This window comes from Eptatretus burgeri, chromosome 5, assembly GCF_056783735.1.
Source record: "Eptatretus burgeri isolate ZD-2024b chromosome 5, Ebu_testis_v1, whole genome shotgun sequence".
Lineage (NCBI taxonomy): Eukaryota > Metazoa > Chordata > Myxini > Myxiniformes > Myxinidae > Eptatretus > Eptatretus burgeri.
In genome coordinates, this window is record NC_140965.1 from 25,578,824 (window position 1) to 25,605,830 (window position 27,007).

The following is a 27,007-nucleotide window of genomic DNA, read 5'->3' on the forward strand; positions in this document are numbered from 1 at the left end:
TCTCCTTCTCTCAAACCACTTAACCGAACATTAAATTTGTGATCAACTTCCCAAGGAAAATAAACTATAGTTTGGTGACAATGACATCATCAGTCACATATTATGGCAGCTTTATTGGATCATAATAAAATCTTTTAAAATCCTTTTCTCTGAAACCGCTTAACCGATCAATACAAAACAAATATATGATCGACTACCTATGGGAATATTTGATTGAAAGAAGCTGGTCCGAAACTATTAGGTCACCAGTGACATCATATATATATATATATATATATATATATATATATATATATATATATATATATATGCATATACATACATACATACATACACACACACACACACAAACACAAACACACACAAACACACACAAACACACACAAACACACACAAACACACACAAAAACACACACACACACACACACACACACACACACACACACACACACACACACACACACACACACACACACACACACACACACACACACACACACACACATCTCTGCATCCATGCATGTGTGCGAGCTCCAGATATCCCTCGATACATTTAGACCCCTTGACACTCCAAAGACCCCAAAGACCCGAAGACCATTTCGAACCTGAAGGCTTCTTAAGACCCTTAAGACCCCCAAGACCCTTGAGACCCCCAAGACCCCAATGTCCCATGACCCACAAGTCTCATGACCCCCCCCCAAACTACCCCTAAGTCCCCAAGACCCCCAATAACCATAAGACCCCCAAATAACCATAAGACCCCTAAGAACCAAAAGACTCTTGAAGACCCCTAAGACCCTTTCAGATGCCTAAGACCCATATGAACCTTAAGACCCTTTAAGACCCCAAAGACAACTGAGACCCTTTAATATCCCCAATACACTTTAAGACTGATAAGACCCCAAATACCCCAAAGATCTTAAGATCCTTAAGACCCCTAATACCCCTAATACCCCAAAAGACCACCCTTAAAAACCATAAGATCCCTAAGACCTCAATACCCAATAACCATAAGACCCCTATGACCTTTTGAGAACTCTAAGACCATTATGACCCCCAAGACCATTAAGAACCCTTTATATCCTGAAGACCCCCCAAGATGCTTTCAACACCCTCCACCCTTTAGACCTTTTATACCCTTTCAACACCAAGAACCATCAGACCCAACAGACTCTTTCGACCTTCACACTCCTTCAGTTCCTTGACTCCCTCTAGACCCCTTAGACCTTAACACCATTTAGACATCTTGGACCCTTGACCATTTAGAGCTTTAGACCACTTCGACTTTTTTAGACCCTTTTATGTGCTTGAGAGATTAGACCCTTTCAAATACTTTGACCAAAGCTATCATTGGAACGTACTATTTAGACCTTAAGACCATCTAAAACCTTTTAGGTGCACACCACGCAAACATCTATAGTCTTCTCGCAAAACACAGACTGTACTTTTTCAGCAAGTAAAGTGCAAACTCGACCCATCCAGTGGATACTCTGCTAGTCATACAGAAAGTGGACATTATCTCGACAAAATATGAATTATCGATACATTGGAGTTGCACCTTATCAACCATTGCTAATTTTGACACAACAGGGTGACATCATTACACCAAAAGTGGGCAATATCTGGAAGACTAAGGTTCATAGACAGCAGGGAGTTGCATGACGGTGAACGTCTTGCCAATTCTACCTGCCCTAAAATGTGTATTCTAAATCCAGCTCTCATTTTCTCCCCAATCCATCCATCACTCCACTTTTTGGCAACCAGCCAGGTGAGCTGCAGGACCATTGGTCCTCTATTCTTATTGTTGCCCCAGGCTGCTACTAATTGGTGGATTTGAATCTGTATTTATCCAAATTGCTTTGAAGGCTTTTTTCATCGTTGGAAAATAAAGGTACTGTATTAGTGAAATGAAATGTCAATACAGTGGGGAAAGCAACATAAAAGCCAACAATCCTGAATTGCTGATGGGAAGGAAAATACAAGATGCACGACTCATTTTCTGCCAGTTGAGCAGAGTAGATGAAAGTGAAATACTTTACAAAAGGCCATTGCATTTATGGTGTTGAGCCAAAAATGCAGAAAGCATTCAGATCAATCAGCTTCAGCACAACATCCTGCTTAATGGAGCACTTTTTGAGATTTTGTTTTTGGTAGCAGAAAGGCCTTGGAAAGCAAGTACAGCATTGATATGAACTGTTGATTTGAATCTGTGTTCAATGATAACAGGTTGAGGGTAACATTTTCTGAAGACCGAATCAAATAGGAAATTGGTCATAAATCAAAGCGGAAATTGATCTTCTTGTTTAAAGTTCCCACACTACCCAAAAGAGGAAAGAATTGCTCGCTAGGAAGCGCCACCAAGATGCCCAATCAATATACCCTGTTAGCTTGTTTAATGTTCTCATCTGAGCATATAACTCCAGATAGTGGAAATCCAGGTTATATTCATACATGCTACATTGATATATCCATTGCTGACACGTCTTTGTAATATATGCAAGTGCGCTGCTATCTCATGGTGTCGTTATAATACCTGTTATGCATACACAAGCTCCACGATGAGTTTGAGACCATTGCAAAGAAAAAGGTTTGGTAAAGTTGGAAAATTAAATCACCACCACAAGCCTGGCAAAGAAAAAGGATGGGAATAGGTAGTGGTGTGCAAATTATAAAGTAAACCTGAAGCCAGGGCAGAAGAAAATAATTGGAGGTAACGTGGGGACAGGGACTCCTCCCCAACCCCTTTCCCATACGTGTAACAATATAATGGCATTTGAACATCAGCAGGGCAAAGCTGATGTCGTTTACTACCGTGAGAAATTGTCACAAGGATAATGGTCTTAAAGGTTGCAGCACTGTAAAAAAGCAAATATATTGAACTGAAAATTAAATTAAATACTACAGGTGGTAAAATTTACATGAAAAAAAAACGGACCAATCTTCTATATACACAAGAAAACAAAAAAAAAAAAACATTTAAAAAATGTAAAAACATAGAGGGATCAAATCTCAAAAAACACAACCAAACAAGATGGGAATGACACCACATTCTGATGACACAATACGGCACCACAATCCTCTTATGGATTACCATCATGACATCTTTTGACATTTTACTTTTGTTGTGGGATTGTGATGGATGAAGAAGAATATATTTGAGCTTGTGTATCAAGCGATGGCGTACGACTCTGTTGACAGTCTTGAGAATGCACTGAATGTGGAGTGATGCATGTCCAATGAAGGAGAGAATAACCCATGTTCTAGCTTCCGGCGTTAGAAACCAGAAAAAACTCGTGATCCATCACACAAGCAGCTGGGAGGCATGTCTTTTAAAAGCCAACACATGGTGTAAACCGTAAACCTTTTCCTCTATTATGTTATTATATGAAACACATTTAATATCATATAGAATATATCATCCCCACCCCTATCCAACTCCACACGACACAATAAATTAGTATGACTCCATTATACAAGTGACACACACACACACACACACACACACACACACACACACACACACACACACACACACACACACACACACACACACACACACACACACACACACACACACACACACACACACACACACACACACACACACCTTGGTGGGTCAGATACAGATTGCACCAGACATGGTTTGAAGCTAACATTCCTTTTTTTCCCCCACTTCAATTTATTTTCTGTCTCAAGTTCAGAAAGTTTGATGCACCTGACACATGAAAGAGACGGGCTCACAGGAGGTCCGCAGCAGGTCACACAGCTCCTCCATCTGTGTACAGTACTTCAAACACGCCCGAGCCAGCTCAATCCCATTGCAGCGGATGGTCACTTCAACAGAACCGGGAGGCATGTCTGCAAACAACCACCTCATGGCTTATCCAGCTGCTTGAAATAAGTTGTGAAACATTACAAAGATAAATGAACTGCAATAGAACTGCTCTCATTACTGAAGAAAGAGATCTAAAAGGATTATGCAAAATACAAAACTCACATACATGAAAATGCTAATTTGATCAGTCACCAAAACTTTGTTTAAAATCCACTTACACTATTGGGAAATGGTAATGGGATGCAGGTGGAGGAACAACCTTTATAATGCCTCCGCTGATGAAGTCACGGGTGGCATTATGTTTTTGGGTTGTCCATCTGTCCGTCCATGCTAATTTTCTCAGTTTTCTCTGCAACCGCTAATCTGATTGACATAATATTTTCACTATAGGTGCGACTACTCATGTAGAAAGTCTTTATGATAATTATGGCATCATAGGTCATGTGGTGTGACGGCCATGTTGGAAAAAAGGAAAAACTTTGGACCTCTGCATCTCCCAAACCGCTCCATGGAAAAAACTTGAAACTTGGCACATAGCAAGTACTTCCCATGGGAAATAAGGGTGATTTTTTTGATGATGTCATTGGTGGCTTCGTTATGACACCATAATTTCATACATTAAACGCTTTATCCGATCAGTATGAAAATGTTTGAGGGTCATCTCGGGCTAAATTGAAATTATGAAAAAAAAAAAAAAAAAAATAGTGATGTCATCTGTCACATAGTTTGGCAGCCATATTGGATTTACCCTCAAACCTTTAAGAATCATCTTCTCCAGAATGGCTGAACAGATCGAGGGGAAACCTCACCCACACTTTCCCCAATGCTTGGGGATACCAGGTTGTTCACGAATAATTAAAAGGTCACATGGTCTGGCAGCCATACTGGAGTGAACAAAAATCTTTGAAAAACTGTTTCTCTTGAACCGCTTCATTAATAGACATGAAATGTCACAATTATGATCTAGTGGTCATGGGGAATATGTTTTAAATTTCAACCTGATCAGATGCATGGTCTTGCAGCCAGAATTATTTAATATTTTGAATCTGGGTTCAGGGATGATGCCAGAGGTGGCTTTGTTATGATGTCATAATTTCATCCATTGCACACTTTATCCAATCAGTTTGAAGATTTTTGAGAGTCATCTAGGGCAAAATTGTATTGGGAGGGGGAGCGGGGGGGGGGGGAATTGATGACGTCATTGGTCACAGAGCTCGGCAGCCTTTTTTTAACATAACAACCTTCAAATATCTTCTTCTACGAAACGGCTCAACAGATAGAGGTGAAACTTTACAAGAATGATCACCTGTCCATGAGGAACAAGAAGTTCTCCACCTATGATATCATAGGTCACATGGTTTGGCAGTTATGTATTTTTGAAGAGTAAACATAGTTAAATCTTCATATCCAGAACGGCTTGATAGGTCGAGTGGAAACTTCACCCACATGTTCCCCAAGCCTTGGGATGCCAGGGTGTTCACTTGGTCTGGCAGCCATCTTGGTTTGAATGAAAATCTTTTTTTAAATCTTTCTCTTGAACCGCTTCATCAATCAATGTGAAACGTCACAGTTATGATGTAGTATTCATGTAGAATGTATGTTTTAAATTTCAACCCGATCGGATGCATGGTCAAGCAGCCAGAATTATTGAATATTTGGAATCTGGGTTCAGGGACTGAAAGCAAACTTGGTACAAGTATGTATAATAATGTGGGTGGATGCATATCTGGTGACATCACGACATCGAAGAGTGTCCTAGTTTTCCTTACATTTCTCAGCAGAAATGACTTGGATGGACATGTATGCAGAAACACATTGCAGTAGGACATTCCTGAGCTGTGTAAATATTTGGCATGTGGTTGCATCAAACAATAGCATCAGCTTGTGTAAATGTGGGTTGTGAAAGAAATGAGGGGTCGTGTGTGGTATGGGGTATGTACAGTCATGGAATTAATTATGGTAACAAATGCAGCAGCATGACGTGATCAATTGCAACTAGAGAGTGGAAGCATTATTGGTAGAAGAGACCAATGCAGAGAAACACAAAAGTAAAAAAAATACGATGTGCAATACAATCATGATTTACACAAACACATTGCCTTGAATACGGCTTTACTCAGACATCGAGTCTAACCACATTAATCTGTAAAATTGTTCACAAGGCCAAAATAACAATTTCTAGAATACAGACATGCAGTTACTTAGTCTCAGGAACAATCACTGGTTTCATATTACACGCAATTTGTGCAGGGTAGTGTGTGTGCCGGTACCTCTACAGGTTAGAATTTTTCAGTTTGCATAAATATTCACAACTATTAACTCACCACTTTGCTCTGATACAAGTTAATTAAAAAAAACTCGAAAAATATTCAACGTGAATAGTCTATGAATATTCCTCCGCATTAATACTATTAATACTATCAAATATTATGCATTCCCCCATGTAAGATGTCAAACCACTATTACAATGATCTCAATTAAAGGTCATATGACACAATGAAGGTCACAGGAGAGAGAGCAAGAGAGAGAAAAGAGAGATCAGTAGAACAGACAACTTCAGATGCTTGTAACTGGGTTATGGTCTGCAAAATGATTTTGAATGGGTACCTAAACATTTGACTTGTTGAACCCAAATTTGAATAACTTTATCTCTCTATTACAGTCAATATCTGTGCCACATTTGGTCGAACTCCCTTCGGTGGTTCAAAAGATGTTGCCGTAACAACATGATTTTCAATTAAATGGGCACATGCACTTTGACCTTTGATATTTTGACCCCAAAAGGAATCAGTTCATCTATATAATCCACTCTACAGTGCCTATAGAAAGTCCACACCTCCTTTCCAAATTTTCACCTGTTGTTGCCTCAGAGCCTGGAATTAAATTGCATTAAATCATACGTTTCCCACCTTTATTTACACATTGTAACCCACAACTTATAATCGAAAAACAAATTCTAAACCTTTCAAAAATTAATTAAAAATACAAAACTACAATATCTTGGATGGATAAGTGTCCACCCCCCTGCGTTAATACTTGGTGGAAGCACCTTTGACAGCAATTACAGCTGTGAGTCTGTTGGGATTACAGGTGTCTATAAACTTTGCACACCTTGATTGGCCAATATTTGCCCATTCTTCTTTACAAAACTGTTCAAGCTCAGTCAAGTTCTGTGGGGAGCGTTGATGAACAGCAATCTTCAAGTCATGTCACAGGTTTTCAATTGGATTTAAGTCAGGTCTCTGACTGGGCCACCCAAGAACATTCATCTTTTTGTTTCTTAGCCACTCCATTGTAGCTTTAGCTGTGTGCTTTGGGTTGTTGTCATGCTGAAAGGTGAACTTCCATCCCAATTTCAACTTTCTTGCAGAGGGCAGCAGGTTTTCTTCCAGGATTCTTCTGTATTTTGCTCCATCCACTTTCCCTTCTATCCTGAAACAAGTGCCCCAGTCCCTGCTGATGAGAAATATTCCCATAACATGATGCTGCCACCACCAGGCTTCACAGTAGGGATGGTGTTCTTTGGGTGATGTGTTGTGATGGGTTTGTGCCACATGTAACGTTTTGTATTTAGACCAAGAAGTTCCATTTTAGTTTCCTCAGACCAAAAAAACTTTTCACCATATGGCTTTAGCATCTCTGGAGTGATTTTTTGCATCCCTCAAATGGGACTCAAGGTGGGATTTTTTGAGCAATGGCTTCCTTCTTGCCACCCCACCGTACAGGCCAGACTTGTGGAGTGCTTGAGATGTTGTTGTCACATGCACACAGTGACCAATCTTTCCATAAAGGCCTGTAGCTCTTTCAAACTTGCCATTGGCCTCTTGGTGGCCTCTCTGATCAGTCTCCTACTTGCTTGGTCATGGCAGGGTCTTTGTGGTATCATACGCCTTCCACTTATAAATAACTGTCTTGGCTGTACTCCAAGGGATATTCAAGGCCTTTGAAATATTTTTATACCCATCCCCTGATCTGTGCCTTTCCACACGTTATCCCAGAGATCTTTTGAAAACTCCTTTGTGCTCATGATTTTCTTTGCTGTGAAATGCACTACCCAGCAGAGGAAACCTACAGAAACAGCTGATTACCCTTGCCAAAGAATTTGGAGAGGGTATTGCATTTAAGTCCGTTTTTTTGTCCGCACAGAACTTTTGTGTTTTTCTCCGCAACCACTTGCTTACTTGAAATTTACGCCATAAGAGCAACGACTCTTGTGGAATATTTTAATGATAATTATGACGTCATAGGTCACGTGGTGTGGCAGCCATATTTGAAAAACAGAAAAACTTTGGACCTCTATCTCTGAAACTGCACCAAAGAAAAAAATTGAAGCTTGGCACATAGCACGTACTCCTCATGGGGAATGAGTGTGATTTTTCAATGAAGTCATAGGTGCCCTAGTTATGACGTCATAATTGCATAATGCATATGTAGAACGCCACATCTGATCAGTATGAAAATTTTGAGGGTCATCTGGGAATGAAATGGTCCATAGAAAATAAATTAATGATGTCATCTGTCAGTAGATGATAAATGGGGTTTCTGTGATGCCTATTCACATGAATGGGGGAAAACAAAAAAAAACTTTCTGACCCAAGCCCCAAAAGCTCAAAATGGGAGACACTTCCTCCCCACCTATCCCCTTCCCTCCCACACAAGCAAATGTAAAATTGAGACTCATTTCCTCCACCTCCCATACAAGCAAATGTAAAATTGAGACGATGAAAGATTGAGACTTACTGATTTAAGTACTTCTTCCCTTTCATATTTCCATTATACTCAAAGAGTGAACCAACGAATATTTGTCCATGTTCTACTTTAGGGAATAACTTAATTTTCTTATAACATTCATTTCCATCGAGTATATTCACTTTATATCTTCAAGCACTAAAGAAAGGGAAGTTCACTATCCCTCCATCAGTTCTGTAAAATTGGGAAGTGCCTTGAAGAGCACAGTCGTGCTGTAGAAATGAGGAAGTATTCTGTGCCCATGTCTCCAAATACAATTCATGGTTATATCTTAAATCATCAGAACACTATCAAGCCTGGTGTTGGCGCGGTGGTTAGGGCAGCGGCTTGGGATCCAAAAGGTCCTGAGTTCAAACCCCGTTGAGCCACTGAATTAATACACCAGGGGGTTCACTCAGCCTGTCATCCTTCCGAGGTCGGCGAAATGAGTACCAGTTGTACTGGGCCGGTGTATACCCCGGTTAAAATAGGTGTACCATATCCCTGTGTCGTAAGAGGCAACCAGGGTTGCGTCAGGAAGGGCATCCGGCGTAAAACATGTGCCAAATCACAATGCGGATCATACGGATGATCCGCTGTGGCGACCCCTAACGGGAGCAGCCGAAAGCAGAAGAAGAATCTTAAATCATCAGAACACTAACAGAACAAAGTTTAGCTAAAAGCAAACAAAAACAACTTTTAATCAAAGGAAGATATTTAAAAGTAAGTTCTAAATGAAAGAAAAGATAAAATCTCTATTTCAGCCCTCACACCCGAATCAAGCCAAAAAAGGCCGAAGTCATTTCCTTTATGAGACACACCCGAAAAACCCATTGTTTCCACATTTCCTAGACGAGTAAACAACTCGGACTATTTATTGCCAAACACGAACTCAGTATGTTTTATTCAGAATATGGAGTGTTCAGAAGATTACTCCAACCTTGCAGATCAATCATTTTCACAAGATGAGAGGTGAGATCCTTAAACCAATTCATTATATGTTGTTTTATACAGAATTAAATCACTATACAACCAATAATTATTGTTTTTTTTTTCTAACAGGTTGTCCCCAATAACAACATCGTTGATAACTGTTCTGGAAAATGAGGCCATTGAATATCATGAGGAATGGCAAAAAATGAATGACATCCTTAAAGAATTCAATCATTTAGAAGAGAATTGATTGATATTATTGTTGGTTGGAAGGAAGTCCTCTCATGTCCTCTGACCTTGAATGAGTCGAGTCAAAGGTGAGAAATTATCCCTCTGTGTGTCTCTCTGTGTGTCTCTGTGTGTCTATGTGTGTCTATGTGTGTCTATGTGTGTCTATGTGTGTGTCTGTGTGTGATTCTCTCTCTGTCTTTGTCTTTGTCACTCTCTGTCTCTCTCTCTCTCCCTCTGTCTCTATCTCTCTTGAGTGTTGACACCCCTCATCTCTCTATAATCCTCCTCATCCCTCCCTCTCCCCTCCCCGTGTGTGTGGGGAAGGGTGGGGGTGGGATGAGGGGGGTGGTGGGTCAAAGGTGGGGGCACACAGAGGGAGGGGGGGTTGGAGCTTGTGTGGGTGGAGCTAGTGTGAATGGGGTTTGGTGGGTGGGTGGGGCTTGTGTGGGTGGGTGGGGCTTGTGTGGGTGGGTGGGGCTTGTGTGGGTGGAGATTGTGTGGGTGGGTGGGGCTTGTGTGGGTGGCGCTTGTGTGGGTGGGGATTGTGTGGGTGGAGAATTTTTTTTCAAATTAAACTAATCACTAATTATGGAGATATGATGGATGTGGATGTGGCTTATGTGGGTGGGATTTGTGTGGGTGGAGACAAAAAGGGGCAGAGTTAAAAAAATTCAATTTATCTTTGTCTTTTGTAATTCCTGTGAATAAAATGAACCTAAAATATCTTCCCCCTTTAAATCACATAATTTGTAAGTCCAAGGGTTTTTTTCAATTTATTGGTGAATAAGGGGCGGAGTGGGTGGAGACTTGTGTGGGTGGGATTTGTATGGGTGGCGACAAAAAGGGGCGGAGTTAAAAAGGGGCGGAGTCAAAAAATTCAATTTACCTTTGTCTTTTGTAATTCCTGTGAATAAAATGAACCTCAAATCTCTTCCCCCTTTAAATCACATAATTTGTAAGTCCAAGGAACTGTACTGATGACATCAACAATTTAAAAAAGTTCATTTGTCCATCGCTTGATGGAACCTTTTTCAAAATGAGATTTCCACCTGTATATTCTTACTATATCATCAACTTTGAACTTGGGCTTTCTGACATTAATCTCTTTTTCATATTATAATTTTGTAAATGTATCTGATGGCTTAGTTTTCGTATTAGTTTTCTATATTAGTTTTTTAGTATTAGTTTTCTTTTTACATTTGAGACAATAACTCATTTATTTATGAGAAAAATTCCCACAGAGTGTGAAAACCTTTTTAGTTTCCAACATGCACATTTGAATCTTAATTTTTAAAACATAAAGAATCCTAATAAATGTCTTCACTCTCTCCTCCATTTATTTAAGAAAAAAAATGTAAAACTTCAATCAAAGTCAATTAAACCAACATCATCAATAATATAATCTTTTCCTTCTTTCTCTTCTTTATCTACATTTGTTTCGTTTAAATCTTCTCCCTGAAATCGATGTTAATACTCTTCATGCATATATTTCTAATGGACTTGTCAATTCTTTGTATTCCTCCTCGGTGCATTGAGATTGATTTATTTTCTGTAATATAATCTTTTTATAATCTCACTGGTTTCCATATTTTTATATTCTCTCTCCTCCTCATTCTCTCTCTCGCTTCTCCCTCTCCTCCTTCTCTCTTGCCTCAGTTTCTTCAACTCTTTCCTCATCCCTTACTATCCTTGAACCACTTTCACCCCATCGAATATCATACATATATTCATCTGGATTCTGCGATACTCTTGAATCCACAATTATTTTTCTCATAATAGGAAACCAACAAGATTTGTTGATGATTTCTTAAAGGAGTTTTATATTTCATCACCTTCAGAACTTCATTTTTATTTAATATTTTCATCAAATCACGATTTGTGGGTTTTTTAATATCAGTATAAGGCCAGTTCTAAATTGAAAAATGCCCGTGTCTATGTTCCAATTCATAAGGAATGTAAAATCGAACACCCTTTTCTTGTAGGTATCCTTGAATGCAAAAATTATAATTTTCTTGAAGCCTTCTTGCTGTCATTTATGTATCAGAAATATATGATAGATTATTATGATGACACTTAATACCACCCCATCTTCCTGTTGTTAAATCAGTTTGTAGTCCTCGACTTTGTATAATTATCCAATTTCCTTCCTTCTTTGTCATAAACTATTGCTTCACCATCATGTAATTTCCTATTCCCAAAATTGTGTATTTGTTGTTTGATAATTGTGCTTCCACATATCTCCTGATTCTTACCAAGAGGATAATATTCTTCTTTACGAGACTGATAAAAATCGTAGAGGTCTTCGAGGTTTAATGAAAAAGACCAATTATATCCTAAATCACACATATTATACCCCCATTTCTCGATTCTCATATTAACTATACTTCCTTCTATATAAAATTCAATACTAAGCAGATAATTGAATTTAATAAGTAAAGGTGTATGGTTTGTTGAACCAGGTGTTGTGGTTGTAAATTGTACTTATTTCACAAAGCATGCCGTTTTATTTAAGGATATATATTGTGATAAATCACTTAATCTCACTAAGTCATTCGCGTCAATCGGGCTTGGATAATTTATTCATTTATAAACATTTTTTGCAATAATATATTTCTGTTGTTCAGCCTGTGCATTTGTGTAATAATTTGATAACTCAATATCCAGTTCTTGGGATACACCAAAGATAGAACCATCTTTTCCAACATAAGTCATTTACATTAGATTAAAAATAATGTCATTAAATTTTTTTTTTTTTTGCTGAGATGAAATAACACATCTAGACATAATTGACCACAACACTTGGAATTTAATTATTGCACCTGAAATGTTTGATAAACACCATTCTGTAAGAATTTTATTGCTTCAACAGGTGGTGGAAGACCATAACTATCAAAATAATATTTGTCTTGACCATTAAAAATACAAACCCAATGAAAACCGTTCCCATTATTATCTTCTAAGTTCATAATAATATTCTTTGTATGTTTAGACACGTTTGTTAATTCATCTCTCATCCAAATAACCACATTATGAAATTTTAATTTCTTACAATATTTGATAAGTGCTAAATTTGATGTTGTATTCTTTCCAAATTCTTTAAACCACTCATCAATGCTCATTTATTTATGAGAAAGATATAATCCATTACCCCTTTTAGTTAATTTTACACCTGCTTGTGCGATAGAAGAAAGCATATCTCCAACTAACAATCTCGCTTTATCAGGCAGACTGTCAAGTTTTTCAGAAAAATCTACAATTACACCACTTCCACTAGTTTGTTTCTCCAACTCTTTGTTATGTCTTTCCAACTCTTGTTGAGCTCAGAGTTGAGCCTTCCTTTCGTTGGCAGTTTTCACCGCTGCTGAAATACCACCAGTCAATGCTCCAGCCGCACTCTCTATCGAGTGCAGCCTGTGGCTGCTGGTTGCATCATTGGTTGGGATGTGGCTATGCCGCTGATGCAGTGTCCCCCTTACCAGTGCACTGGTACTCATTTTGCTGACCTCGGAAGGATGACAGACTGAGTCAACCTCCTGGTGTATTAATTCAGCGGCCCAACGGAGCTTGAACTCAGGATCCTAGGATCCCAAGCCACCACCCTAACCACAAAGCCAACACCATGCTTAGCCACACTTAAACCAGCAAATAAAGGAATTACAAATAGGAGAAATCCTCCACTCCTCTCTCTTATTGAATATTTCTTCAACATTGGTTTTCACATTTTAATTTTAAGTGAGCTAGTATCGTTCAAGATTTTCACCTGTTCTCTTGTGAGCAAAACATCAATTCTTACTGCTCCTTTTGTCTGAATTGTATTCACGTTAATGATACGAGGCTTTTGATTTTGAATACAAGATGATAGTTTATGAAGATTGATTTGATGAACATATACCCCAGTTGGCACTTTACTACTCATTTATTTATCAAAAACATTGTGTGAGACTAATCATCACACCATTATCTGTATTATTCTGCAATTCTCTTTCTTCCAAAAGCAAACAATATGTATCAACTTCTTCACTCTCTCCTCTTTCAATGTATAGGGAAGTATCTACTCGATTAGACTTTATAGTTTCCTTTTGAGCACTGAGGTCAATCGCAGAGATTGAATACAGGCTTGTAAATGCTGTCAAATCCAAAATGGGTTCTATATTTCCAATTGCTTTCGCACACCTTTTGGTAAGACTTGTATGCTTCAGCATAATCAATTTTTTCCAAATTAATTTCCAATCTATCTCTTGGATAAAATGTTCCATCCAGAGAAATGCGAAGTTGTTTCACCTTAGCATCATCACTCAATGCATTATTCTTATCAGTTGCAGTATCACCATCTGGTTTTTAAAAAATGAGCCACAGATATCGTGGCTTTCCTTCCAGAACACCCAAATTCCACCTGTAAGTGTGTTGGTTCAGTTTAACATGTCGCCATCTTCTTTTAAGGTATGATACATTGAGTGGTTTCTTTGAGTTAAGTCTTCTATTCAACATCTCTTCTGTTTTAAGATTAGGAGTATATTCACTAATATACCACCGAATTGCACCAATTAGAAATTTATTCAGAGCAGCAGAAGCATTAGCCACACCAAAAAGCAATCTATTTTCATTATCATTCCTTTGCAGTTGAAATCTAATTTTAAGACCAGACAGAACTTTATCATGATCACAAAATCCAAATATACCTTTAAGAGGAATTGCCACAGTAAAACTATTACCTGTTTTTGTATCATCATTATACATTCCTTTTCTTTGACTATATCCAGGGTCTGTGTTTGCTCCCATTGCCATATCAGAAATAAAACATTCAACAGCTGCCTTTCCCATTCTATCACTAAATGAATATAGTGTAAATTTCATCATTTCAGATGTAGCAGAGACAAAATCATCCACTTCAACTTCTTGTGTTCCAATATACAAATGAACACTATCAAACATTTTCCAGAATAAATCATTTACGATTGTAGCATTTGTATTATTTGCAGCCTGAGTGAATATAAATTTACACAAGAAACTTTTGGTGAGATTCAAATAAGTTTGTTGATTATTTATTTCAAAACTTTTTGTTCCATTTGTATTCCAGTGTGTTCCAGTTATGGCATTTACCTTGAAGTAGTCTTCTTTTTTAGTAGAGTTTGAGATGACAATGATATCATCCAAATCATAGATACTATCAATTGCTTCCATACTTATATTTATTTAGGAAAAAAGATGTTAAAACTTTTGAAACCCTGACCCAAGTATTTGAATTATTTTCTGTCATTCTTGGGGAGACAACTGAGTTTTTCCTTTCTTAATTTCTTTTATTGCTTGCAATTTATGAGATTCCTTTTGGGCATCTTTTATACTATTTATAGCACCCGCTACGTTTCCCACAGCAGAAGCAGTTTAACCAATTAGGTCTTTATGTTAAAGAATAGTTGAACCCATATGCATTGGAGTATCAAGTATCCCATCTCCTTTTTTTCTAAATTGATGTCTGACACCCCTTTGTCTCTGAGGTTTATAGTATCCTCCACCAAGATACATACCTTCACCCTTGTAGTATGGGGAAAGGAACATCCCATCCCCTGTAATTATTTTATATTTTCCCAACTCGTGTTTCCTCACAATAACCATCTTATTGATTTATTAGAAAAGTTCACGTAGGTGAATTTTGATGGATATAATTTCTCCATTAAAATAAATCATGCGATTATCTTGGTCGGTTATCCTAAACTTTACTCTGCATATGGTTTTTCCTGACACAGGTAGATAAACCAGATTTTTGGGTTCCATATAACCAATTTATAACCAAGAGTTATAACCCACAGCAGAAGCAGTTGAACCAATTAGGTCTTTATATTTAAGAATAGTTGAACCCATACCCATTAGAGTATCAATTATCACATCTCCTTTTTTTCTATGTATCCTTTTGGTCGAGGTATGTATCCAAGGTTTATAACCAATTGGGGTTGAGTATGCGCTGAATGAAAATATTGTATTTGTTCTTATTCCATCATTACAAGCACCATCAATCAAATCACAGTGAATTAATACTGAATTTATACCTGAGGATATTTGAATAACATTATCACTATAAAACGTTTCATTAGTGTCAATCTTTTTTAGGAGAAACCCAATAACTCTCTAAATGAATTAATTATCAATTGCGAAATCAACTTTGTAATTATTTTTAAGTTTAATAGTTGATTTTGAAGTATGTTTTTGAATATTCTATAACAATATTTTTGGTTCATCACCCTGTTCTTTCATAAAGCGAGCAATTTTGGAAGATATTTGAGAAATCTCATATGCTCCGGGTGAAACTGTTATCATTTTGTATCCACTTCCTGGATTATAACTAAACTTGTCATTTTTCTCGGTGATATTAAACAAGGTATTATAAGTTTCCAGAGACAATAAAGACGCCTCATATTCTTTTGTTGCGTCAAGTAGTAGTGGGTATGGAAATGAAAATGTGTGATCGCTTGTTGTGAAATTAAAACTAAGGATTGTGCTTCTCATCTTATTTAATATGGGATAAAATGTCTTTGTATTGACATTTATTAAGTATTTTCATGTTCATCAACTGGTCTAAAATGGCTGATGCTTCATGAAAACAATTATTTCCAGCCTTCTTACTACCAAACAGCAATAACAGTCTATTAACTAATTGTGATGGGTCATTTGGAAGAAAACTAACACCTGAACCAAGCCTACTTAAAGCCTGAATAATGTATTTCTCCTTTTCATTCTTTCTACTTTTACCAGGTATATTAACCCAATAATTAAGAGAGTCCAGCAGATCAATATATACTCTATCATCCTTATTTTTCATATCCAATGGTTTATCAAAATACTTTGAGTCATCCCTCAGAGTTGAACCTTGTCGTCCATCTTTTGTTAGAAGAAACATTAATCTCGGAGTTAGTTTAACAGGGGGTTGAGCAGAACTCAAGAATCTTAATTCATCATTAAATATCAATCCCTTTTCTTGAACAAGATAAAATATTGCTGGTTGTTCTGTTGGAATGAGTCCTGCTTTGGTTTTTTAATCTGCTCAATATTCATTGATTTGAAGAGCTCTTTCTTTCACATCCATTTATTTATTGGAAAATATCATTCACTGAATTATAAAAGTCAACAGGGAAGTTTTCCTTTTCTTCATCATTAAAGTAGATGTGTTCAAATAAATCCTTTTCTTTAAATATTTCATCAAACTTTATTCACATTAATACGAGTTGTAATTTCTTGTTCACCAATACTTGTATCTCTGCTTTTCATATGTTTGCATTGAGTTTCTTCATAAACATCAAAACCGAATGATAAAATCTTAACTCCATTACCACTCAGATGTTTAATAATTTGTCTCATTCCTTCTGGATTAGTTTCTAATATTCCAAGACCACCAGATTTTAGTTTCTTTAACTCACTCTTACAATGTGAATATTTTGTTGTACCAAGACAAACCTCCTCAAATATTTGACCTTCATTCCTCAATCGCATATGTTCCTCAACAGAAATATAATAATCTTCACCTTATACTTTTCCTGGTCACATTGCTCTCGTTGTTGCAGGTACAATACGAATCACATGGTGTTTTTTTTTAAACCTTACAATATTTTCATTTTTAGTATTCAAGAACCTTGATTTACGAAAGTTTTTTTCCAGAAGCAGATTTACCCACAAGATTTATAATAATAGTTGCCATTTATATATGTAATTGTTTATAAAATTTAAAAAATATATCCCTTCATATCTCATCTCGTTTCACAACAATATATTTATATTTTTCAGTCGTGTGCTTCATATAATCCCCAAATTCCTTTTTACTACATAATGTAGAACAATTGTCTCTCCAAAAATTGTTTATATCTATTAAATTAAACTTGAAGAAAATAAAAGTATTTGCATTGTTTCTTATTGAGCGGCAAGGGAGTTGAAAGTCGAGGAAAGTTGAAAGAAGAATGTCTCCCTCTTGTGTAGCAGCTGCCCATTACCGTTTGGTTTCTCTCATAAACACAATCATCAAAGATAACGAGGTTCGTTTTTTATTTCTCCAAATCTTGGAGAGAAGGTATATCATCCATATTATCACTAAGAATACAAGTTATCGGCTTTGATTTCTTTTTATATCTCTGTGTTTCACAAAATAGTTGTATTATATCTTCAATGTTGTAATCATTTTGTTTGTTTTGAAGTGTAAATAAACCGATTATATCTTCTTTTTGAAGACCAGCATTAAACCCTTGTGAGAGTAGTTGATACTCAGGTTGAAAACTTGACTTTGTGAAAATTATTAAATTATCATAATCTAAAAAGTTGGGAGAAAGGAGCATCTTCAAAAGTAAGCAGGTTTTTCCACATCCACTTGAACCAACTATGAGACATCTTAATGAATTTGGAAGATTGTTAAATTTTATATTATTTTCCAAAATGGGTAAAAAATCATTCATTTATATATTTGGAAAACAGGTTATTTAATTTTTTTATTGGCTTTTTAGAAACCATGTTTTATCTGAAGTTCAGGTTTAATTTCAAGATAATCCATTATTTTATTTATACAATATATTGTGTTGATATTTCCCTGAAAATGACAATCGGCAATAATATATATCATCAATCCATGAAACATGGTCATCATTTGTCAGTCTCTTCTCTTGTAAGAAAAGGTGTATTATCACCCTCATACTTTACATTCATTTCTCGAATCAATCTTGTAAAGCAATTCATTTTTGGTGTCAATCTCAAAGAATTATATTCCTTTTTATTATAATTAATTAGAAGATAATCACAGAATATACATTGTTTATAGGCTTTTGACTCTGTGTTTAAACCTGTCTTTCACATGCAGGACAATTCTCAAATTTGTCATGTGGAGAATCAGGAAATTCAAGCGGCTCAAAATCTAGTAAACTATTCATATTTATAAAGTAAAACTTTACTTCAAATAACATTCATCTTCTGTACTTTCATAATCATCTATAAAACAACTTTCATCACTATCGTTTGAACACAAACTCTCGGTATCAAAACTGTCTTCTGCTCCAATGGAGATACTGTCATCACTCTCAAATTCTTCACTTGAATAATGACTCGTATTTAATTGGTAGAAAAAAAACATTACCATCTATATCTATATACTTTATGTCATTAACAGATTTAACTACGACATTTTTATGTTTAAAGAAATTTTTAAATGGTCCTTAACTACTATTGAACGAAATGTCATTTCTCCTGAAATATTAACATCCTTTATTTCATCAGGATTTACATCTTTGGGGTTGTTGAAAAAAATACAAATTTCTCCTTGCATATTGCTGATGGTCTTATCTTTTCTTTCAAAAACTTCATCCATGAGGTTTTTCTTTTTTGATACTTTTTCTTGTTTCATTGCTTTTTCTAGTTTTGAATATATTGCCAGGAGAGGAGAAACTTTTGTTTGAGCTACTTTAATTGATGTTCTTCCAGATATACTAAAAGCCCTTCCACTGAAGGTAATTGAAGAATTCATATTATTCACCATAATTGTTTTTACCAATAGTTGTTATATTTATCTTTATTCAATTTCACATCCTCGACATATTTCTCAGTATCTTTTACAAATGAAGAGATTGATTGAAACTAGTCAACAAAAGAACGATTAAATCAACATTCAAAATATTGTAGTAATCATAAATCAACCATAATCGATTTACCAAAAGCAGGTTCAAACATATCATTTAAGGATTTTAACAAATCTATAAAACATCTGTTTGTGATATATGCTGATTTTGAAAGTATCTTTGAAAAGATAGATACATTTCTCCAAATCCAAATAAATCATACACAAATAAGTATCAAAAACATACTCCTTGTGGTTTCTGTTATGATATCAAATCATCTGTTGGTGATGAATGCAAAAAGTTTCAACTTTATCGAGGAGAAGAAGCCTCAGAGGAGTTTGTAAAGGCCTTCTCACACCTTGACGATTTAGCCAGCATATGCCGATGTATGAAAAATTTGTCTAAAACGCTGGCACACGTCGAATAGGTATGGGTAAGTTTTGTATACTTTAAGAGCACGCTGGCATGTCATAGTACGCTGACATATGTCGTAGTACGCTGGCATAAGTCGTAGTACGCTGAGCTGTTAGACAAATTTTCCATGCTTGAAATTTTTCGACGTATGCCAGCGTATGACTCACACGTTCGGCATAATGCTGGCCATAAGTTGTAGGCACGTTACGCAATTGTTGACACACGTTACTTGTAAGTTACTCATAAGTCGAAACACGTTGAGCTAATGGTTAGCGTCAGTGTTCCAGACTCCCTGTTTTTTTTTTTTTGTTTGTTTGTTTTTTCTTCGGTATGACGGTGATGTTGACACTTCGATTTCTAGTGCGGTTATAATATAATATAATTAATAGGCGGCCGCTCAATGATTTAAATCATAACCGCACTAGAAATCGAAGTGTCAACATCACCGTCATGCCGAAGAAAAAAAAAAAAACAGGGAGTCTGGAACACTGACGCTAACCATTACCTCGACGTGTTTCGACTTATGAGTAACTTACAAGTAACGTGTGTCGACAAGTGTCAACAATCGCGTAACGTGTCTACAACTTATGGCCAGCGTATGCGGAATGTGTGTCATACGCCGAGTAGGTCGAGAAATTTTCAACATGCTGAAAATTTGTCAACGTACTCGGTGTACTTCGACGTATGCCAGCATGCTTCAGCATGCTATTAACGTATACAAAACTTACCCATAATGTATTCGACGTGTGCCAGTGTATTCGGCAAATTTTTCATACGTCGGTATACACTGGCTAAAACGTCAAGGTGTGACAGCGGCTTGACACTTCGATGTCTTGTGCGGTTATGATTTGAATCGTCAAGCCGCAGCCTATTAATAGCCTATGCCACGTGATCGTCAGCAATACGCTGCCGCGCTATGCATAAGTTAGACTATCGTTGGGCATAGGTTGTGAACGCCGACAATATGCTCAGCATTCGTTGATATAAGTTATCTATATATTATCGAAACGTTCTGTGTACCTCACTAATACGTTATGCATACGTCCAACTCGTGATAAATACGTCCAAAACTGGGAAAAACATCAATAGTTCAGCGTACGCCAGCGTTTTACATACATTTTGATACCTTGCCATACACTGGCTAAAATGTCAAGGTGTGACAGGGCCCTAAGACGATTGGAAAAAGACTGCATAAGACCAAAAGAAATAATGTTTAAAACCTATAAACCAATGTCATTAACAAAGTGAGAGAAAAAGGAATTTAGAAAGAACGGTATTTGTCATTTTTGTGAGGAGAAAATTGAGGGAGAGGTCAAAGTTAGGGATCATTGTCATCTTACTGGAAAATATAGAGGTCCAGCTCATTCACATTGTAATCTTAATTACAAGCCCCCAAACTTTATTCCTGTCTTTCTTCACAACAACGCTCACTATGACACACATCTATTTATAAATGAACTTTCAAAGACATCGAGATATTTCTTCCATCCCTAACACAGATCAAAAATACATCTCGTTCACAAAAACAATTCTTACACCCCCCATAACCCATATCAGATTTCTTGACACATACAAGTTTATGGCAAGTCCATTATCTAACTTAACATCAAATATTAAAAACTTACCGAATGTTAAGTCACATTTCTCAAATAAAGAAGAGATTGATCTCTCATAACAAAAAGGAATATATCCGTATGACTATATGGATTCATTTGAGAGGTTTAAAGAAACACAACTTCCTTCAAGGGAAAGTTTCTATAGCAAGTTGAATAAAACTCATATTTCCGATAGAGATTATACACAAGCTAAAAAGGTTTGGGAGAAGTTTAATAGAAACAATCTTGGAGAATAACATGATTTGTATCTTAAAAATGATGTGTTTGAAACTTTTGGAACAGCCTGTCATAATAAAAATTCTTTTGGATTTGACCCGCTCACTATTACACAGCCCGGGTTTGGCTTGGAGTGCTATGTTTAAAATGACAAAACAGAATTTGGAATTAATGAGTGATATAGATATGCTTTTAATGATGGAGAAGGCTAAACGAGGAGGAATATCTCAAGTATTTCCAAGAGATATGCCAAAGCAAATAACAAATATCTTCCTGATTATAATAAGAATGAGGACAACTCTTACCTGATGTATTATGATGCTAACAATTTGTATGGGTGGGCTATGTCCCAATCTTTACCTTATGGAAAACTTAAATGGGTTGAATAAAAACATTATGAAAAAGTTTTACAAGACATTGTTGTCTCCTCTCAAAAAGAATTGGATGAAGCTGAAGTTGGATATTATTTTGAGGTCGATTTAAAATATCCAGAAGAACTTCATAACAAATATAAAGACCTACCTTATGCCCCTGATAAAGAAAGTCCAAGAAAAGAATGGTTAAGTGATTACCAACAGTCATTTTATATAAAAGGTAAATCTACAGAAAAATGACTTACGGCATTAAGTGATAAAGAAAGTTATGTTTTGCATCAAAATAACTTGACACAATATTTATCTGCTGGGTTGAGAGAGGAAAATTCATCAGATTTTGAAATTTAAACAAAGTCATTGGTTAAAGAAGTATATTGATTTTAATACAAAAAGGAGAACAGAAGCAAAAACAGATTTTGAGAAGGACTTTTATAAATCAATGAATAATGCTGTATTTGGAAGGACTATGGAAAATGTTAGGAATCGACAAAACATAAGACTTGCTACATCTTGGAAACAGGCTTCAAAGTTAATTAATAGACCACGTTTTGAGCGAGCGGAGATGTTTTCAGAGAACTTTTGTGCTATTCATTTGAAAAAAAGAGAGGATTGAAATGGATAAACCTATTTACATAGGAACATCAATTCTTAACTTGTCAAAGTCGTTAATGTATGACTATTACTATAATAATTAAAAATCAAATGATAAGGATAATGTGTCATTGTTATGTATGGATACAGATAGTTTTATATTATAAATTAAGACAAGTGATGTATATGAGGATATGATTGATAAATAATATATATAAATATATATATATATATATATATATATATATATTATATGATACAAGTAATTACAAGTCAGGTGATGTGTTATTTTCATCAAAGAATAAAAAGGTTATTGGTAAGTTTAAAGATGAATTGGGTGGGAAGGTTATGAGTGAATTTATAGGATTGAGATCAAAGTCTTATGCTTTTACATATATTGATAATAATAGCATTGAAAGATGTGATAAGAAGCTAAAGTGAATAAAGAAAAATATAATTAAGGAAACAATAAAGTTTAAACATTATTACAACTGTTTAACCTTAAAGAAGGAAGAGTACAGAAAAATGAACACAATAATAAGTTACAAACATCCATTATATACAGAAGAGATAAATAAGAAAGCATTAGGAGCTTTTGATGATAAAATATATATTTTAGAGAATGGAATCAATAGTCTCCCCTTGTGGTTATAAGTTTGAGTGTTAAGATATTGGGTTGGGAATTTTAACAGGCTACCGCCATCTTTTTACTGATTTATAAATGATAGAACCAAGCAATAACCCAACCAATGAGTGGAGATGTAATTAGCCTTGGTATTTAAATGGGAAACATAAAGAATGTGAGAAATATCAAATAAGTCTTATTGAAGAAATAACCGGGGTAAAAGTAGATAAAACAAATAAGCAATACATTTAATTACAAATAAGTTGGAGGATGTAAAGAAAATAAAATATCCTTGAATGGACTGAAAACTTTGATGGTTATCAATTGAACAAAGGAAAAACAATTTACTACTATCTCAAAATTATATGTGGCTCAGGAGGTGGTCAAATAAGAGCATTGAGAGAAGTTTATCATTTCATTTCTGCTCAACAAAGATACTTAAACCAAGAACCAAGTTCCATGTTATTCTTTGTGAATATACTCGATGGAAATGAATGTTATAAGAAAATTAAATTATTCTCTAAAGTAGAATATGGACAAATATTCGTTGGTTTGCTCTCTGAGTATAATGAAAATATGAAAAGGAAGAAGTACTTTAATCAGTAAGTCTCAATTTTACATTTGCTTGTATGGGAGGGAGAGGAAATGAGTCTCAATTTTACATTTGCTTGTATGGGAGGGAGGGGGATAGGTGGGGAGGATTGAGTTTTTGGGGCTTGGGTGAGAAAATTTTTCCCTTTTTCCCCATTCATTTGAATGGGCGTCCCAGAAACCCCATTTATCATCTACTTCTGTCATGCGATTCAGCGGCCATATTGTTTAAAAAAAATAAAAAGAGAAAACCTTCAAAATCTTCTTCTCTGAAGTGGCTGAACAGATTGAGGCAAAACTTTACACGTATGACCGCCTGTCCATGAGGAACAAAAGGTTCATGCATATGATGTCATTGATCACATGCTTTGGCAGCCATATTGGATTGACCCTAAAACCTATAAAAAATACACCACTCAAAAGAAGTCCTGGCGAAAGATTGCTCTTTTTCTTGTTTTATTCTGAAATAATCAGAATCACTTCAATTTAAAGGCCCGGTCACACCTTGACGTTTTAGCCAGCGATGGCAACGTGTTAAAATTTATGTAAAACTCTGGCTTACGTTGAACTTTTGATGTTTTTTTTTAAAGATTCGGACGTATTCATAGCGACTTGGTCTTATGTGTAACGCATTGGTAACTGCACAGAACGTTTCGTTGTGTTATAGATAACTTATACCAACGAATGCTGAACCTGTTGTCGGCCTACACAACCGATGCCCAACGATAGTCTAACTCAGGCATAGCGCGTTGCACGCATCGCCGACGATGTCGTGACGTAGCCTATTAAAAGGCTGACGCACAACGATTCGAATCATAACTGCCGTAGAAATGGAAGGGTCAAAATCGCGGTCACACCTTGGCGATCTTGCCAGCGTATGCCGACGTAACAAAAAGTGTGTCTAAAACGTTGGGGCACGTCGAATACGGTATGGGTAAGTTTGGTATACGTGAGTACAACGCTAAATACGCTATCATAAGTCGTAGTAAGTAGAGTACGTCGTAAAATTTTGAACATGTTCAAAATTTTACGACGTACTCGGCGTATGACACACGTTCCGCATGCGATGGGGATAAGTTTTACACACGATATGTGGACGCTTACACACGTCCACAAAGGCTACTTATAAGCTACTCATAAGTCGAAACACGTCGCGGTAATGTCTTTTTTACGCGAAACTTATTTCTAACTTATGTTTGACGTGCTTTGAACCAATTCTTTACGTACTCCCAACACACAGACGTATGTAGACGTATTCCAATGACGTCTTCCGGTCGACAAAAAAAAAAAAAAACAATGAATGTGTTTCTCGCTTACAACTGCCATATAAAGACGTGTTCCCAGCAGTTTTGGGAATTGGTATATAAAAATGGTGTTCATAAAAGGGGAACCCAACATTGTTTTCGAGTTCCTTTTTGAGTCGATGTCCATGTCAGCAGTCACAGTTACAGTATCAGTATCAGTATCAGTATTAGTATGAGTATTAGTAGTAGTTTGTTCATGTTGGCAGTAGTAGGTGGGTGTGAGGGGGAGGGTGTGGGTTATGATGGATCGTCCTTGCATCCGCGTGTCCACGGGTAGGTTCATAGGCTGCCACTCAACGATTTAAATGGCTGCATCTCCACTATTGAAAGTAGACGCTTGCGCTCAACAATTGGATTTTTTTTACACTCAACGACTTTGAAATGGTACCACTCAGCTAGTTTCATTGTTTACAATGAACAATTTAAATTGCTGTCACTCGCCTTTTTTTTTTTTTTTTTTTTTTTTTTTTGACGCTGGGGTTTGGGAATTAGAAGCGTTTATTCTGAACGTGTTAAAACGCACAAACTCGACTATTTTAAATAGACGCTGCCGATAGACAATTGGAATCATAGCCAAGCTCGACATCGAAGTGTGAACATCCTCGTCATGCCGAAGAAAAGTTTGAAGAATGCTGCAAATAAGTGTCCTGGCCGTGGCCGTGGACGCTGATGCAAGGACGATCCATTATACCGACGTCTTTCAGCCTATGAGTAACTTAAAAGTAACGTCTGTCGACGTGTGGCAACGATCGCGTAACGTGCCAACAACACATTAATCATAGGTTAGAAATAAGTTTCGGGTACGCTAAACATTACCTCGGCGTGTCTCAACTTATGATTAACTTACAAGTAGCATGTGTTGACGTCTGTCAACGATCGCAGACCGTGCCTACAACTTGTGGCCAGCGTAGCAGAACGTGTGAGTCATACGCCGGCATACGTCATGAAATTTCAAGCATGAAAAAATTTGAGGACAACCGAAAAGTACAACGTTTAAAGCCAACGTACAACGACTTATGGCAACGTACTACGACGTATGCCAGCGTGCTCTTAATGTTATCAAAACTTACCCATAACGTATTCAACGGTTGCCAGCGTTTTAGAAAAAAAAAATTCAAAAATCGGCATACGTTGGCTAAAACGTCAAGGTGTGACCGGGCCTTAACACAGGTGGAGGCAAATTAACTTAGTGTGTGATTTTGAAGGTGCTTGGTTACACCTGAGATAATTTACAATTGCTATTATAAGGGAGGGGGACACTTATCCAACCAAGATATTCTACTTTTATAATTTTTATTAATTTTCTAAAATTTGTAGAAAGTATTTTTCACTAGGAAGTTGTGGGTTACGATGTGTAAATAAAGGTGGAAAAACTCTGATTTTATGCAATTTAATTCCAAGCTATAAGGTAACAAAAGGTGAAAAATTTGAAAGGGGGTGTGGACTTTCTATAGGCACTGTAAACTTTTGCTAAGGTTGGTTGATATCTCTTCAGTGGTTCACAAGTTATCACAGTAATAAGATTATCAATAAAAGGGCACATGACCTGAGATCATTGACGTTATGAACCCAAAATGTAATCAGTTCATCTATATATTGCTATGTATACTTCAACAACCAAACTTTGTGTTGTAATGGTGAGAGATCTGTTATGCGTCAGTTGTTCAACCCACCCCCCCCCCTCTGGTAGAAGCACCCCCTTGGTTCAAACTCCATCCAAGTCACACCAAAGATATATATTTAAATGGTACATGCTGCTTCCTTACTTGATGATCAGCAATTAAAAATAACAGAGCATGGAAAAGCAATGCTGGGAAGGCAATGTAAAACTAAGCAGTATAACCCTTTCCAAGAAACTGCTTCGGTAGCATCAATGCTCTGCAAAGACGATGGTACATCGAAATAAATAAAAATCTTTATATATATATATATATATATATATATATATATATATAAATATATATATAT

At 36.4% G+C, this 27,007-nt stretch overlaps 1 protein-coding gene across 4 annotated transcripts in view; it reads right to left on the bottom strand.

The window, feature by feature from the left end:
* The window catches only part of LOC147026113 (phosphoinositide 3-kinase adapter protein 1-like), a 262,651-nt gene that overhangs the window by 76,926 nt on the left and 158,718 nt on the right, over positions 1-27,007 (bottom strand). For all 4 annotated transcript variants that reach the window (XM_085881158.1, XM_085881157.1, XM_085881160.1 and 1 more), the window contains exon 4: positions 3,716-3,858. In XM_085881158.1, coding sequence (XP_085737284.1) covers positions 3,716-3,858 — 143 coding nt within the window. The remainder of the gene's footprint in view (positions 1-3,715; positions 3,859-27,007) is intronic.